General features: G+C 49.9%; 6 protein-coding genes across 6 annotated transcripts; 4 read left to right on the top strand and 2 right to left on the bottom strand.

Annotated features, from left to right (window-relative positions):
• Nucleotides 1-592: 592 nt before the first annotated feature.
• FOXG_13746 (uncharacterized protein) lies at nt 593-821 on the bottom strand (the record flags this gene model as incomplete). The annotated part of the gene is made up of 2 exons (XM_018393745.1): nt 593-739; nt 804-821. 2 exons carry the CDS (start codon nt 819-821, stop codon nt 593-595), a joined length of 165 nt encoding a protein of 54 aa, XP_018253064.1.
• Nucleotides 822-835: 14 nt separating this feature from the next.
• FOXG_21244 (uncharacterized protein) lies at nt 836-1,279 on the top strand (the record flags this gene model as incomplete). The annotated part of the gene is made up of 1 exon (XM_018401552.1): nt 836-1,279. The coding sequence occupies one exon, from the start codon at nt 836-838 to the stop codon at nt 1,277-1,279; it is 444 nt and encodes a 147-aa protein (XP_018253063.1).
• Nucleotides 1,280-1,551: 272 nt separating this feature from the next.
• On the top strand, nt 1,552-1,833 carry FOXG_21243 (uncharacterized protein; the record flags this gene model as incomplete). Its single annotated transcript, XM_018401551.1, has 1 exon — nt 1,552-1,833. The coding sequence occupies one exon, from the start codon at nt 1,552-1,554 to the stop codon at nt 1,831-1,833; it is 282 nt and encodes a 93-aa protein (XP_018253062.1).
• A 1,219-nt stretch (nt 1,834-3,052) lies between these two features.
• Nucleotides 3,053-4,339, top strand: FOXG_13745 (uncharacterized protein). Its single transcript, XM_018393744.1, has one exon. The coding sequence runs from the start codon at nt 3,378-3,380 to the stop codon at nt 4,104-4,106; it is 729 nt and encodes a 242-aa protein (XP_018253061.1). The 5' UTR covers nt 3,053-3,377; the 3' UTR covers nt 4,107-4,339.
• FOXG_13744 (uncharacterized protein) lies at nt 4,079-6,344 on the bottom strand. The gene is made up of 2 exons (XM_018393743.1): nt 5,807-6,344; nt 4,079-5,752 (listed from the first exon to the last, which is right to left on the bottom strand). The coding sequence occupies exon 2, from the start codon at nt 5,687-5,689 to the stop codon at nt 4,499-4,501; it is 1,191 nt and encodes a 396-aa protein (XP_018253060.1). The 5' UTR covers nt 5,690-5,752; nt 5,807-6,344; the 3' UTR covers nt 4,079-4,498.
• Nucleotides 6,345-9,742: 3,398 nt separating this feature from the next.
• FOXG_13743 (uncharacterized protein) lies at nt 9,743-11,495 on the top strand. The gene has a single exon (XM_018393742.1). It carries the CDS (start codon nt 10,581-10,583, stop codon nt 11,241-11,243), a length of 663 nt encoding a protein of 220 aa, XP_018253059.1. The 5' UTR covers nt 9,743-10,580; the 3' UTR covers nt 11,244-11,495.
• Nucleotides 11,496-13,174: the final 1,679 nt, after the last annotated feature.

Raw genomic sequence — 13,174 nt, 5'->3', positions numbered from 1 at the left:
ATGACGCATTAGTACTTGAGCCAGTAGACAGCTTGCTAACAGCACTGGCTGTATCCAAGCTGGAGGTCGCATATTGATGAATCGCCGAAGGCGTCAATGAATGTAACTGCACTGCTGCCGGACGATTGGAAGGATGGTGATACAAGGCTTTCTGGCTCAGTCTTTTGGTGTTCTTCTCGAGATGACAGTTTCTATTAATGAATCACTTAAATATCCATTTCTAGAGGAAATATCTATCGGAAATACCGCTATCGAAGGCAATGGCTTTATCCGCGGGATGGTGTTGTCCAGCGACTTGATGGCGTCAACGTTAGTGTTTATATGAGATTTCCCACCAAACCACTAACAACCCCACCAATCTGGATCCGAGTGGAGGAGAGATCCGAGGAAGCTAAAAGGCTAAGCCAACTTCAACCTCGCTGGTTTCGGCGAGCCTCGAGGCATCGACGACAAAGCACGAGCTCACAATTTGGGCAAGAAAAGATGTATTGCCGCATCTCACTCCCACAATCGTTGCACTCATCTTCACCCTCCACACGGTCAAAGGGCCTGTAGTTTCGGTGGCGGCAACCAACGGGCTGAACGGGTCGCGCTACTGGTGCTGGTGCTGGTGCTCTTGCTCGTGCAGCAGCAAGTTCTCCTGCTCGCGCCGTGAGGCGACGTTCATCCCACTGAGGACAGTTACAGGTCTTCCATTGTCTCCCGCATAGGTAACAGAACTGGTGGCCGCATCGACAAGCTACATTGGATAAATAGTCAGACAAAGTACGGAACGAAAGATGAATGATGATCGATAAACTTACAGATGTGAAAACAGCCATGGGTCAGCTCGACCATGTTCTTGCACTGTTCACAGCGCCTCCATCCATGCTTCTCTGCCAGGCGAATAACTCGTTGTGACTCAGGGTCATCGGTACATGTACCCTCGTGTGCCTCGCTCAGACAATTGAGGCATGTCCTCGTCTCGCAGCGAGTGCAGCGGGCAATACCAGCTTCGATGGTACGCAGAGGTATAAATTCAGAGCATGCCTTGTCGCTGCAGTACGTGCGGTTGGTTGTTTCGTATTCCTCACGTTTATTGTCACACTCAGTCAACAACTCCTCTGGGATGAATGTGTTTGTCGTGTCCACAGGAATAGCCTGTCCACAGCATTTAGGTGGAAAGAGGGACTCGTCTTTGATCGCCGTTCGAATGCTTCTAATTAGGCATGGCTGGCACATTGCGTGGGAGCAGGGAGCTTCGAAAATCATGTCGATGGGGAACTCGTCGCTGCAGTAGAGACACTCCTTTGTCTCGACATATAGCTCGGAGGGGGCGGGGGATGCGACCTGAGTGGTTTCTGGTTGATCGTCGGCATCTCCCTCTTCTTGGGTCTCCTCTGGTTGGATTTCTTCTCCCTGGATCTCACCTTCGTCTCTTTGGGAGACATCATCTCGAGGAGCTGTGTCGTAGCTCTGGTTATCAGCGTCACTCTGTGAGTCGTCACCAGTAGCGCTCTCAACACCTGTCCCATCTCCTCCAGCAACACTCGAGGCTTCGTGAGTTTCTTCATGGCTGAGTTCCGCCTCAACTCCAGTGCTCTCTCCCTGCTGCTCAGCGACGTTGAAAGCTTGCAGTGTACGATAAGTTTCGTCATCAAGTCCACTATGGTCAGCGCCGTCACCTGCTTCGGGGATAGCATCTGGGTTCTGTTCCAGCTGCCTAGCCAATTCGAAGTCTCGTCTAGCCTGTTCTTCTTCACGGATGAGGGTGGCGATCAGCTCTGCATCGGCCTCAACGGCCTGCGCCATGCTGAGGGCGATCGCATGATCGTTGGGTTCATCCATCGTTGAGGTTGGCAATGAGGATGAGGACAAGAAAGAAAAGATAAGGGCCCTCCTGAAGAAAGAAGATGCGAGGTGAGGAGAAGAGCAAACAACTTTAGGTGCAGACTTTGGCAAGTGGCAGTGAACCACTCGGGCTACCAGGCGACTGGCGCGCAGTGCCAAAATTCGGAGGACAGCTCACATAGCATCAGGAGCTTCACTCGACATTGGTGCCTGAAGCCTCTGAATGTGAATAGATAGGTAAATATAAGGTCCGTTATACCAAAGCACAAGCAGGTTGGCAAATGTGTAAAACATAGCGGTTTCTTGCATGAATTGAGGGGCTCAGCGTGGACAAACACACATTCAAGTATATATTCCACTCCTCTCACCCTTTCTTCGGATGCTAGATCCCGATAGTTGCTGTTTGCGTTCAGCATTGCCAAGTGTCAACTGAACAATCTATCGCGGATGCACAGAGGCAGAGGACTTGCGAGTTGAGGCGATTGCCAAAATGACAAACAAGAGCCTATCTTCGTTTACTTGCCAATAAAACATCGCTACGATTTCCCCTACTTGCTATAGCCCTTTTGCTACTGAGGGACTGGGCGTCGTGATACTCAACTGGCTATGAAGTCGAAGATCGTGCCTCAGACATCCCCATCTTCAGTCAACCACCCGGAACATAGCCGCCCAGATCCGGTCTCAAAACAACCTCCTTCTCCTTTTTCGTATCATGTTCGAGCCTTTCTTATCGTATAACATAGATTCCGAGAGCCGATGCTTGCCTGATTGGTATGAAACAAGTTACAGCATACCCAGATACAAAGCCAAGCTCCTCTTCAGGAACAGATCTCATATCAATCATGAATTTCTATTCGAGATAAGATCTCAATAACATAGTCCGTGAAACAAAACACTATATGAGTCAGTCAAATGCATGCAGGGTCCAAGTCCACGACCACTCAATTAAGCATATCCCAACCTACTACTTCAAACAACACCTCGAATCCCCTCACCCAAACCTTCCCAGAGCATTACCATTGACTCAAATATCTTCTATCCTCTCTACCTCAATCATATGCCTATTCCCCTCATTCAGTGGCTCATGCTCTCCCCATCTGAGGACCCCTAACCTCCACCAAAAATGATTGGCTCTCATTCACCCACGCTCAAACACCACAACGCAGAGTAGCCTAGCAGATTGAAACAAGTGTTTTCGAGTATTTCTCTATCTGAGTCTCTCATGGTATTCGCGTCGCGTTCGGCACGGTGCATTGATGGCCAGTGGTTGTCGGCGCAACGGCCTTGGGTGAAGTGTTGACTTAAGATATAAACCAGAGGTCAACACCACCAAGATTAACTCGACAGTCTTTTTTTTCAGCGTGCTTTCTTCTTTTTATTATTTTACAACTGAATCATCTATATCACTTTTGAGCATTTGGCTTCTCTCGTTTGAGCCTTGTTATACTAGACATACTACCACTATCATCAACACCATCTTTGGTCAACTCACTACATACCCTCTCTATAGCACCACACTCTCTCGACTTCAATCTTTTATAATCATCATGTCCGACATCATCGCCTGGCTAGTCCCCACAGCGCGTAACTCTCTCGCTGACAAAACAACACATCTGCCCTCCAACATCCCCCGCGCCGTGCAAACAACCTCATCCCCAACTCTGCTCTCTCGCCTCCCAAACCTCCTGGGCAGCCGTCCCTCTCGCGCCATCAAACTCTCTTTCGACAAAGCCCCCAAACGCCCTGGGTCTTTCGTTCTCGGTTCCGACCCTTCAACATGCGATATTGTGCTTCCTTCGCTGCCAGGTATTGACGCCCGACACTGCGAGCTGAGCTTTGATGCGGAAGGCCGTCTTGTTCTTAATGACTTTTCTGAAATGGGAACACAGGTTTGGTATGATTGGGAGAGTAACGGTGATCAGACGGATTATACCTGGATTCTGAGCTCGGGTGCTGAGGCTGGGTTTCCCAGTATGGTGCAGCGCATCACGGTTGATATTCAGGGTGTGAGATTTCAGGTTGTTGTGAATGATCACTCTGATGATTGGGATGCATATCACGACAAAGTTGAGGATTTCGTCCGACAGCCTTCGTGGGCGCATGGTCTTTCTCCAGGTTGGGATCGGGGATCAATCTCTCCCGTTGCGCCGCTGTTCTCCAACGTGCCTCTCTTTCAACACATTCTTGTCAAGGCTCTGGGCGAAGAGCCCGTCGGAGAAGTATATCTCTGGAATTTGGCTCGACCATGGGAACCTATGGTCAAGGCTGCTGCATGAGCAGTCTTTATGTATCACGTATTCGGCGTTAAGGATTGGTCGTTTTTGTATATAAGTACTGGGCAGGATCCTTTGTAACGACAAAGGCAGCGATCTTTTAGCATTAGCGCAAACTTTTTGGTAACAGTGTTCATCATTAAATCGAGGTATCACACAACTCCTGGCTCCCTATAGTCCCATGCTTTTCTCTTCTTATAGATCCTCGGGCAGCGCCAACACCTCGCGCTTCTCTGCCTCGTTGTCCTCCGTCTGCTCCTCTCCCTCTACAGCGAAGCGCGTCATGCTGAACTCGGGAATACGTCTTCTCTGAACGCGCTGGCCACCCTTCTTGCCCTTTCGCATCTTGGCTGTCTCTGCTTCTTCAGCCACGACGGCCTTCTCACCGGCCTTGTCTAGCATTGTGCCCTCCAAGCTGAGATAGCTGGTCTCACCACTGGTGCCGACGTCGAAGTTACGTATCCGGAAGCGAATCTTGCCCTTAAACTTTGTCGCCGTGGCGTCGGCCCAGAAACCGGTGCTGTGGATTTGACGAACCACGCCGTGATCGTCGGCGGTGATGACTGAAGCGGTCTCCTCAAAGCCTTGGGCCTCGGGGGATTCGTTGGGAACCCACTTCCAGTCGGGAGGAAGTCGACGAGCTTCAATTGAAGCGTTGAACTTGCCAAAGCAAACAACGCCAATGTGTCCCTCAGTCTGCAAGTTAACACTGCCTCCATCCAAGCGCCGCGACTCGGCACGAAAAGATCAACATCGGCAGTGATCCAGCCAAAGCCAACAGCAGACTCGCCCTTGGCCATGACAGTCGCCGGCGACTCATCATCCGTAGCCGCACCCTTTCGTCCAGGGTTTTCGCCGAAAGCGACATTCTTGTAATCGAGTAGAACACCGCGCAGCGAAGGCACGTACTTGTTTCGGAGATGTGAGAGGTGCTGTTGCTGGCAGTTTGTGACAGGCTGCGCCCAGCCAATGGGGAAGAGAGGCTCGTAGAGTGATACGGTCTGTGTGAAGAAGGGGAATTGAGGGTTCGCGGGGATATCGGGTGGTTGGTAAATGTTGCTGTTCGACTTTGAGGGTTTGGCGGGAGGAGGCATGTCAATCTCCATGGCATCAGCGTCAGCGGGTGAAGCATTTTCCTCGGGCTCAGCAGCGGTCTCGTCCTTCTTGGACTTCTTGGGTCGCTCTGCAATTTCTATCGCTTCGGTTTCCTTATGATTCTTCTTGCTCTTCTTCTTCTTCTTCTCGCTATCCGCTGCAACCGGGGTGTCAACCTCTTCTGTGACTGCAACTTCCGCATCGTGATGCTTCTTCTTCTTATGTTTCTTCTCCGACTTGTCCTCTACCGCGGGAGCTTTTGTCTCTTCTTGCGCGACCGCATCTTCGGTATGCTTGTCCTTCTTGCTCTTCTTCTTTTTCTTCTCGGCCTTCAAATCGCTGCTTGCTTCAGGTGCTTCTACGGCAGCGACGCTCTTGGACTTTTTATGCTTTCGCTCGGTGTCGGCAGCTGCATCTTCTTCTCGGGCTCGCTTCTTCTCCTTTTTCGCCTTCTTTTCAGCCTTGGCGGCGGCGTGGTCGATTGGCGCCATTGTTGTCGTCGGGCCTGTTTGCGAAGCTATCGCGGTCGAATGGTGTTTAAGAGGCCGAAGAGACTCGAAAAAATTAAAATTCTGGCTTATCTTATCGCGGAAGCTCAGCGAACTCACCGAATTTGGTGGGGCTTCACCGAGTTCACCTTGGCTTCACATCTTGACTACCCTACAGCATCTATTTTTGTCCTCATCCTGCACTCAAATCAACTCTCCCCTGTAAAAATTCTTTCTTGGCACGCACTGTTAGTGCCGTGTTAGGAGCGGGATTTTCTGCAGGCCACGCGACCACACAAAACTGCGGGGATGCTATCGGCTCCCTAACAGCAGTTTTCAGAGAAGGAATTTTGGAGAGTTCGCCTTCTCTGACAACACCTTTGTCGGATCTAATGGCGGCACCTCAGAACCAGAACGCCTTAGATATCGGAGGACGATGCCCATGGCATCGGTAGCGACATCCTCCCGATCAACGACGCCGATTGCGATGGGTTTTTCTCCTTTGAAGGCAAGCCGCACCGTCGGCCTCTGATTCCTTCCCGAGGTTTTTCCCTGCCGCCGCGACAGTCGACTACGAGCTACAACTTGGTTACTGGAGATTGTGGACTGCGTCGGCAGATGTAGTGATGCGCGAGAGAATTCTGGTCGGTGGAAAAAGTTCGACAATAGATTGCCCCCGAACCCGCTGACGGGTGACGGGCTTGAGAAATACAGCACCTTTTGTGCCATTGGTATGCTGGATGGTGAAGGAAGCGGGGTTTCCCTGTACCTAGCTAGCTCAGCACGTCTTTTGCTCCAGTAGGAGATCTGGCTTCGTTACAGCCACCCAGACGAAAAATATACAAACAAACAAACAAACAAAATCCTGCACTCAAAGCCCACTATCGCTCCTACTTCACGTGCTAGCTGACTAATTCTATGGTCACAGACTCTGCAGAATACTTCTCTGGTTATGTTTTCTATCGCGTATGAAATAGGGACATCAAATGTGCGATTGGCTGTTGAAGTTCTGTTTGTTGGGTAATCCACCGGGCTGATCGACATCAATAGACGCTAGCCTGATGCACACTATCAACAAGTAACTTCAACCTTTGCATATTTGGAACAAAATACCGCAGATGAGGACAGACAGTTCAGAATGGACAAACATACGGTCTCGGCAAAGTAAGATACCTGGTGGATGCCCAAGCCCACAACGACCATTACGATGGTTTGAGAGTTAACGGTCGAGGGATCAACTTGCCGGTTGTCCGTCTAGTCCAACGATGAGAGCACACATATGGAAATCGAGCGAGTAAGGTCTTCCTCAGGACATTCAGAACAACATCACAAGACCTGCCCTCACACCATCTCAAGTTATCTAGCAAAAGACCGATCACGGAGGCATTGCGACCTGGAAGTCTCCAGTGTCAAGAAGTTGGCTGCACTCATGCGCGATCAACATGTCAAAGACTCGATCTGCTTGCGGTCCACAGCGAACTGTCAAGCTTGCATAGGAGATCAATAGTTCGTATTTCCCCAGACGATCGTGAGCGGGGGTGATATACAGGAGTTCCCAATGTGCGTCGGAATGGCCCTTCAATCAGCGGAGTGTCAACGGAGAATACGAACGTGGGCCAATTCCACAATACCCCAGATATTGAAGTCAAGAATTGTTCGGTAGGAAGATCTAGTGAAGTCTTGTTCATCTGCGCTCCAACAAAGAGTCCCGAGGGTCATGGTTCAGAGAAAGTAACAAGATGCAGACAACAGCGAGATGCCCAGAACGACAACGAACAATGCGTTCTGCGTTATCGGAACAACAAACGCTCTTGATTTCCGCGAAAGCTATTCGTACCATGAATCGCCTGACTTGCATGACGAAGGAATGTCAATGGAGCCGATACACGATCCAAGAAACTAACACCTTAGACCAAGCTGGAGGGTAAACAATGTGTTGAGAGTCCACCTTGATGTCTGCAGCCACCATGTAAAGCACCATGCGACCGAATCACAGCAATCAATTCATTCTCGCTCAACAAGTACAAGCCTGACTCAAAAGTTATCCAGGCTCTGTTTAGAAGGTCAAGTGGAGAAGACACTACAATGCAAAGCTTGTATTGTTGAACGACCGGACAACCGTTCAGAACTTGGCATGACGGCGCATTGAACGGCGCCTGTGACGGTTCTACGAGGCGTACATAACAGAAGAATGTGATTATGTACAAGATCGGCCAGAACCGGCGGGCAGGTAACTCAGAGGCTGGTGGAGCGTTAGCTTTATCTCAACCGAGATTTACTTTCTAGAACGGCGACCAGAAACATGGAAGAGGCGAAAGAAACGTGGAATATGTCATAAACGGTCGTGTCAGTTGTGATGGTGTGGTGAATGCCGGTCGGAAACAGCTTTCTATTCTGGTTAACGGAGCCACAGAGTTTCAGGCTTTGAATCAGAGGCTTTTCTCTGCGAGTCAAAGAGAAAGTCAAAGATGAATGGGATCTGTCAAGTGCCATGTGGCTGCTGGTGCCTCTGCCGCGGTCAAAGTCTTGAAAGGGTCTCGCAGTCCGCCCTACAAGCTTCAGCCACAAGTTCTCGAGCCAGTAGCGTTCAAGTCGAGAGTTTTGCTCTTTGTTCTGCGCAATACTTTCTGGATTTGTGTAGGTGCAGAAACTCTGTGTGAGTGGGTTTTTCTGTTAAAGCCTGGCGAGAAAAAGCCCGAAAATCTGGAAAGCCGCTAAAGTGCTTCTTCTAAGAGGAGTGAAAAAAAATCTTGTTCTGGCCCCCATCACCAAAAACTCCACAAGACACAGTTTGTGCTGAAATTGTGGAAAAAAAGGTGCGCACAGTACGAATGACAAGCAAAAAAGAGCGCGGAATTTCTTGGAGAGAGTGACGAAGAAACCTTGGCTTAGTGGTTCGGCCAATTGCACAGGCAATACTTGCAGGAATAAGACCAAGATGACGAATGCAAGATGATTGCCTATGATTCGTCGTGTGCCTTGGAAGAGAGCGGTTGATGAAGCGGTAGTTATGGCCTCATCCTGACTTGACTTGAGAGGCTAGGCCTACAGTACAGTACAAGAACGCAGGTCAAATTGCTTTGTCTTACTGTGACGTGGTCAAGCCCTCAATGTTTGGTGTTTCTTGTGAATCCCTCCATCACAAAGCTGACAGGCAGGCTCCCGTCAATAGATGCCCAGATTTATTGGCATGATCGACAATTAATTAAGAAAACAGAGGAATGTTTGGCATGTTTCCTCCACAAACACGAAGAATAAATGAAACAAGCTTATCGGCTTCCCGCTGCGTGCCGTCTGTGGCATTGACTGCTCAAATGCTTGGCAATCACGATCTTCACCAGGTCCAATTCCAAGGCACTCATCGGCGAAATTATTTCAATGTACAGTCTGCCTTGTAGAATGGTACTTTTGACAAGTCCTAGATAACTTCGCAGACGCTGTTGGTTGGATGAGTTTTCATCTGATCCACCGTCTCAGAACCTGAGGCATTTGGCATTTCTTGGTGCTGTTGTGTAGCGCGACCATTTTGGACGGTGCCTGCATCCGTACAGTATCACAATCACAGTGTTGGCGTTGAGTTGTCGGGCAGACATTCTTCGATATCGGGCATACAAATTGAGAGGCTCGATCGTGGCGCGAAGCATGCTGCACGTATCGTGGGCCTGCAGAGTTTTCGCTCCGTTTTCTGCTCCGTCTAGTCCATTGTCTGTCTACCTATCCTACCTTAGTTATTCACCTGTATAGCCTGAGAAAACGGAGCGCGCGAATAAAACTGCACTGCTACATTAATCCACTCACACTTTTATTCTAGATTCTAGAGGTATAATGGCACGACTCAAAGAAGCCATGCGATCGATCGATTACTGTGCCTGAGGCTGAGAGTACGGCAATTGATAGAGGTTTCCCGTTCCCGTTCCTGAGGCTCGAATGCACAGACATGGGTTGCTCAGGCACAAGAACAAGGGGGGCAAGGGAGGGTCAGGCACAGCGTGGCATCGTGCCAGGCACAAAACCAGTCAGAGCCCACGGCCCGACACCTCAAACCTTTGAGTGTGTGCATCTGCCGCCGTGCCGGGTCCCTGACTAACGCACCGTGCCTAAGACTTCATCCACTGAGACATTTTCCGGAACGCTACCAGAAGACACCCGGCCAATGGCTGCCCTTGGGTCTACCCTACCACACCTCTCTTGTTTCTCTTGCCGGCAGCGTGCCTGGCGGAGACAACTAAAAAACTTCACTCTCTGGATACAACACCGACTCTTGACTAGTGAACTTGCCCCCATGTTCTGACCTCGCGAATCATGTCGCCTGTTTGTTTCCTCTCACTGACTCTGACTCTGGGGACCTGATGGGTCTAATGCTTGCACCCGAGTTCCACTCCTCCACAAACTTCAACTCCAGAGGTCACTGTTTTGCTCGGCCACGTCTAAGCTGTTTCGCCTCGATGCATGTACACGCAGCCCTTTGTCCCCTAGACACATGCACACGCCCTGGCTAGTCTCTCCCTTTGCAAAAATTGAAATGTTTGATTCCCCGAGATCTCAGGATGTACCTCCGGTTGACAGGACCTTGTGGAGAGCCGCTCTCATACTCAATCTCATGTATATAAACTCCCGTCTCATCCACCTCTAATGCAAGATCTTTCCTTTGATTCAACACACACTCTCTTGTGAGATTCCTTCCTTTTATCCAAATCTTCTTACATTCACTCGGCTGGCCGTCGCTCCAGACCTTGATCTGAGATCAGTCCTTACAAACCACTCAACTTGCCCATTCATTCTCTCTCTCTCCGCCGTGCGTTGAGATACAACAAGTCGAGCCAGTCTCCAGAATACAACACACAATTCAAAGTACATAAAAAGTCAAGAACTTTTTCTCTACAACACCGTCAAAATGTTCACCAAGTTCACCACCATCCTTGCTGCTTCTTCTGCCGCCTTGGTCTCTGCCGGCCCTCTCCCCCGTGGTGACTCGGGCTCTGCCAGCATCACCCCCCACGACCAGTACTCCAGCAGCATTGGAGTTCTCGGCTGCAAGATCAACACCAACCGCGTCGCCTACTGGCCCGGTTCCGTTGACTGCAACAACATCTGTGTCAAGGTCTCCAACGAGGGCCGCTCCGTCTATCTCCTCAAGATTGACTCCTCCGGTGGCGCTCACGACATCTCCTACGATGCCTGGAACTACCTTGGCTTCGGCGAGTCTGCCACCAAGGACCCCCAGCAGGGCGGTGGCATCGCCATGAACTACGAGTACGTCCACGCCTCCAAGTGCAAGGACATCCTCGACAACGGCAAGCTCCCCCTTGCCGCCGCCAACTCCATGAACTACGTCGCCTCTTGCCTCAGCGAGCCCAATAGCTGGGTTGCCCAGAACTACGAGCTCTACAACATCAACGACCCCGTCTGCAAGCACGGTGTCGACGAGAAGTGCCACCTCAACCTTGCCGTCAGCAACCAGCCTGAGTGCCCCAGCGGTCTCGGCTCCGTCAAGGACCTCAACCTCAAGGTCGAGAACATCGCCTACGGCTCTGGCAAGAAGGTCGCTGCTCAGTAGATGACAACGCATGTCTTATGTCTTACATGCTACGATGATCACAATAGAAAATCGCCGCCCTAGCAGACAGATGTAGGGGGCGTATCACTCGCTACGAATGATATGAAACTTTTGGAATGGTACACAGGATACAGGAAGGAAAAAGGATAGATATGTTTTTGTTTTACATCTACTTCTCGTGTACATACTTGATGAAATGTCAATACATTGCCATCCACCTCACTTTACTTTTGCCAATTCATTTGTGTGACCATATCAAAATGACAGCCTCAGCGCTTAAGAGTACTGAGACACCATCCCTTCGACTGGCCTCAGAGTGATTCAACTTGCAGTAATTGCTTTTGCATGTGTCACTTTTCAATTTATCACAATGCCTCTTATGTCACAGCACTTAAAGTCGAGTGGCTGAATCGGTATTTACACAGATCTATGACAACGTGTGAGATAGGGCTCGAAGTAATTTTCTCAACCGCATGCCGTGGCTTATTGACATCTATTTCTTTCCCCAACTGATACTCAAAAACTTCGATGAATAACTCAATCGCGATCAGGAACACCACGTTTTTCTGTTCTTTTCCATTTGGAGGCCTTTCAATGACCCCTTGGCGTGATGTGGCTTGCACCCTCCGCCACCCAGCCCCCCTCAGGCTCAGCCCTTACCTTAAGCTCCCCCTGATGAGGCATTTCCACAGCCCTGCGAGTTCTGTGCAGTCAGCATCTTATCCTTGTAACTCTTTTCTTCTTCCTTGGAACCGTACAGTATGTACATGAGTTGTTGCTCCAAGGCGCATAGGGGCCAGCATTGACCAGTGGGGATAAGCAAGCCACGTGCAAAAGGATCACCAAGGCACAGTCGGACCGGCAGGGCTATCCTTCAACGTCATGCTTCTTTCACAGCGATCGACATCATCTGCTTCGCTGTCTCTGCAGCTTTTAATGATACTTCAGCCAAGGCGATCCTGTCATTAAACCTAAAGAACAATCACACCGCTCCAGCGCTTCGGCAGTTTGCTATGTGTTCAGGGGTGCATCCGGGGGGTAACGCCAGCCCTATCAGCTTCAGCTAGGTACGTGTTTGCTTGCGCGCTCATGAAACAGGGGGAACAAAGAAGCTATCAGTTCATCCCCTTATTCTCGTGGAGTGACAGCTATGAGATTCTGCCACGGCGGTTAGGTCTACTGTAACGCTGGACCTGCATTAGGGCTGAGATGGCCTTGTTTCATCCCTTCTTTGATGACTGGCTGTTTCGTGCGAGGGAGTGAAGTGTATTTGCTGATGACGGGTGGTCTCGTGAACTCCCGTGTTGTTTGTCTGAGGGCATCGTAGTAATAAATGGCGGGGAGACCGTGAGATGCTTGGTAAACGGTCGTGGTCTTGGCATGAGTTTGTCAACGCCATGGTACTGGCTTACCCTAAAGCTCTTCATTTTCGAGAGTCAGAAGGTTCATCTATAGCAATTGCACAGCTTCATGCCACTGGTGACTTATCAAACATTGGCAAATAATCTCTGCTGTATTTGTTCCTTATGTGATTCCCCAGTCTTGGTTGTGTGTTACATATATACCTTTGAAGTCGCGTGACATATTGGAATAGCTTCAATTAATACATTGAGGCCGAACGAACTCAACCTTTTACTTTGGCCACCAAGTTTATTGATCATGACAACAACTCAAAGCTTGGAAAGTCAAAGACGTCATTATTCGAGTCAATCAACTCGCAATGACATACTGGTTCTTATATATAGCGGAATTCCCCTACCCGACAGCACAACTGGAAGAGTTCACATGAGGAGCGGATGATTATCCGCATGTTTCGGTTACTGACTCAGAATCATTGGTGGATTGGAAATGCTGACAGAGACTCCCGTCAACGGCGCCCCGCTCGCCGGCCTCGGCCGCTTTCGCCGAGGTTCTCTAGAGGCATATCCCGT

The sequence above is a fragment of the Fusarium oxysporum genome, chromosome 10, assembly GCF_000149955.1.
Source record: "Fusarium oxysporum f. sp. lycopersici 4287 chromosome 10, whole genome shotgun sequence".
Classification (NCBI taxonomy): domain Eukaryota; kingdom Fungi; phylum Ascomycota; class Sordariomycetes; order Hypocreales; family Nectriaceae; genus Fusarium; species Fusarium oxysporum.
This window is presented reverse-complemented; position numbering and strand designations above follow the sequence as displayed.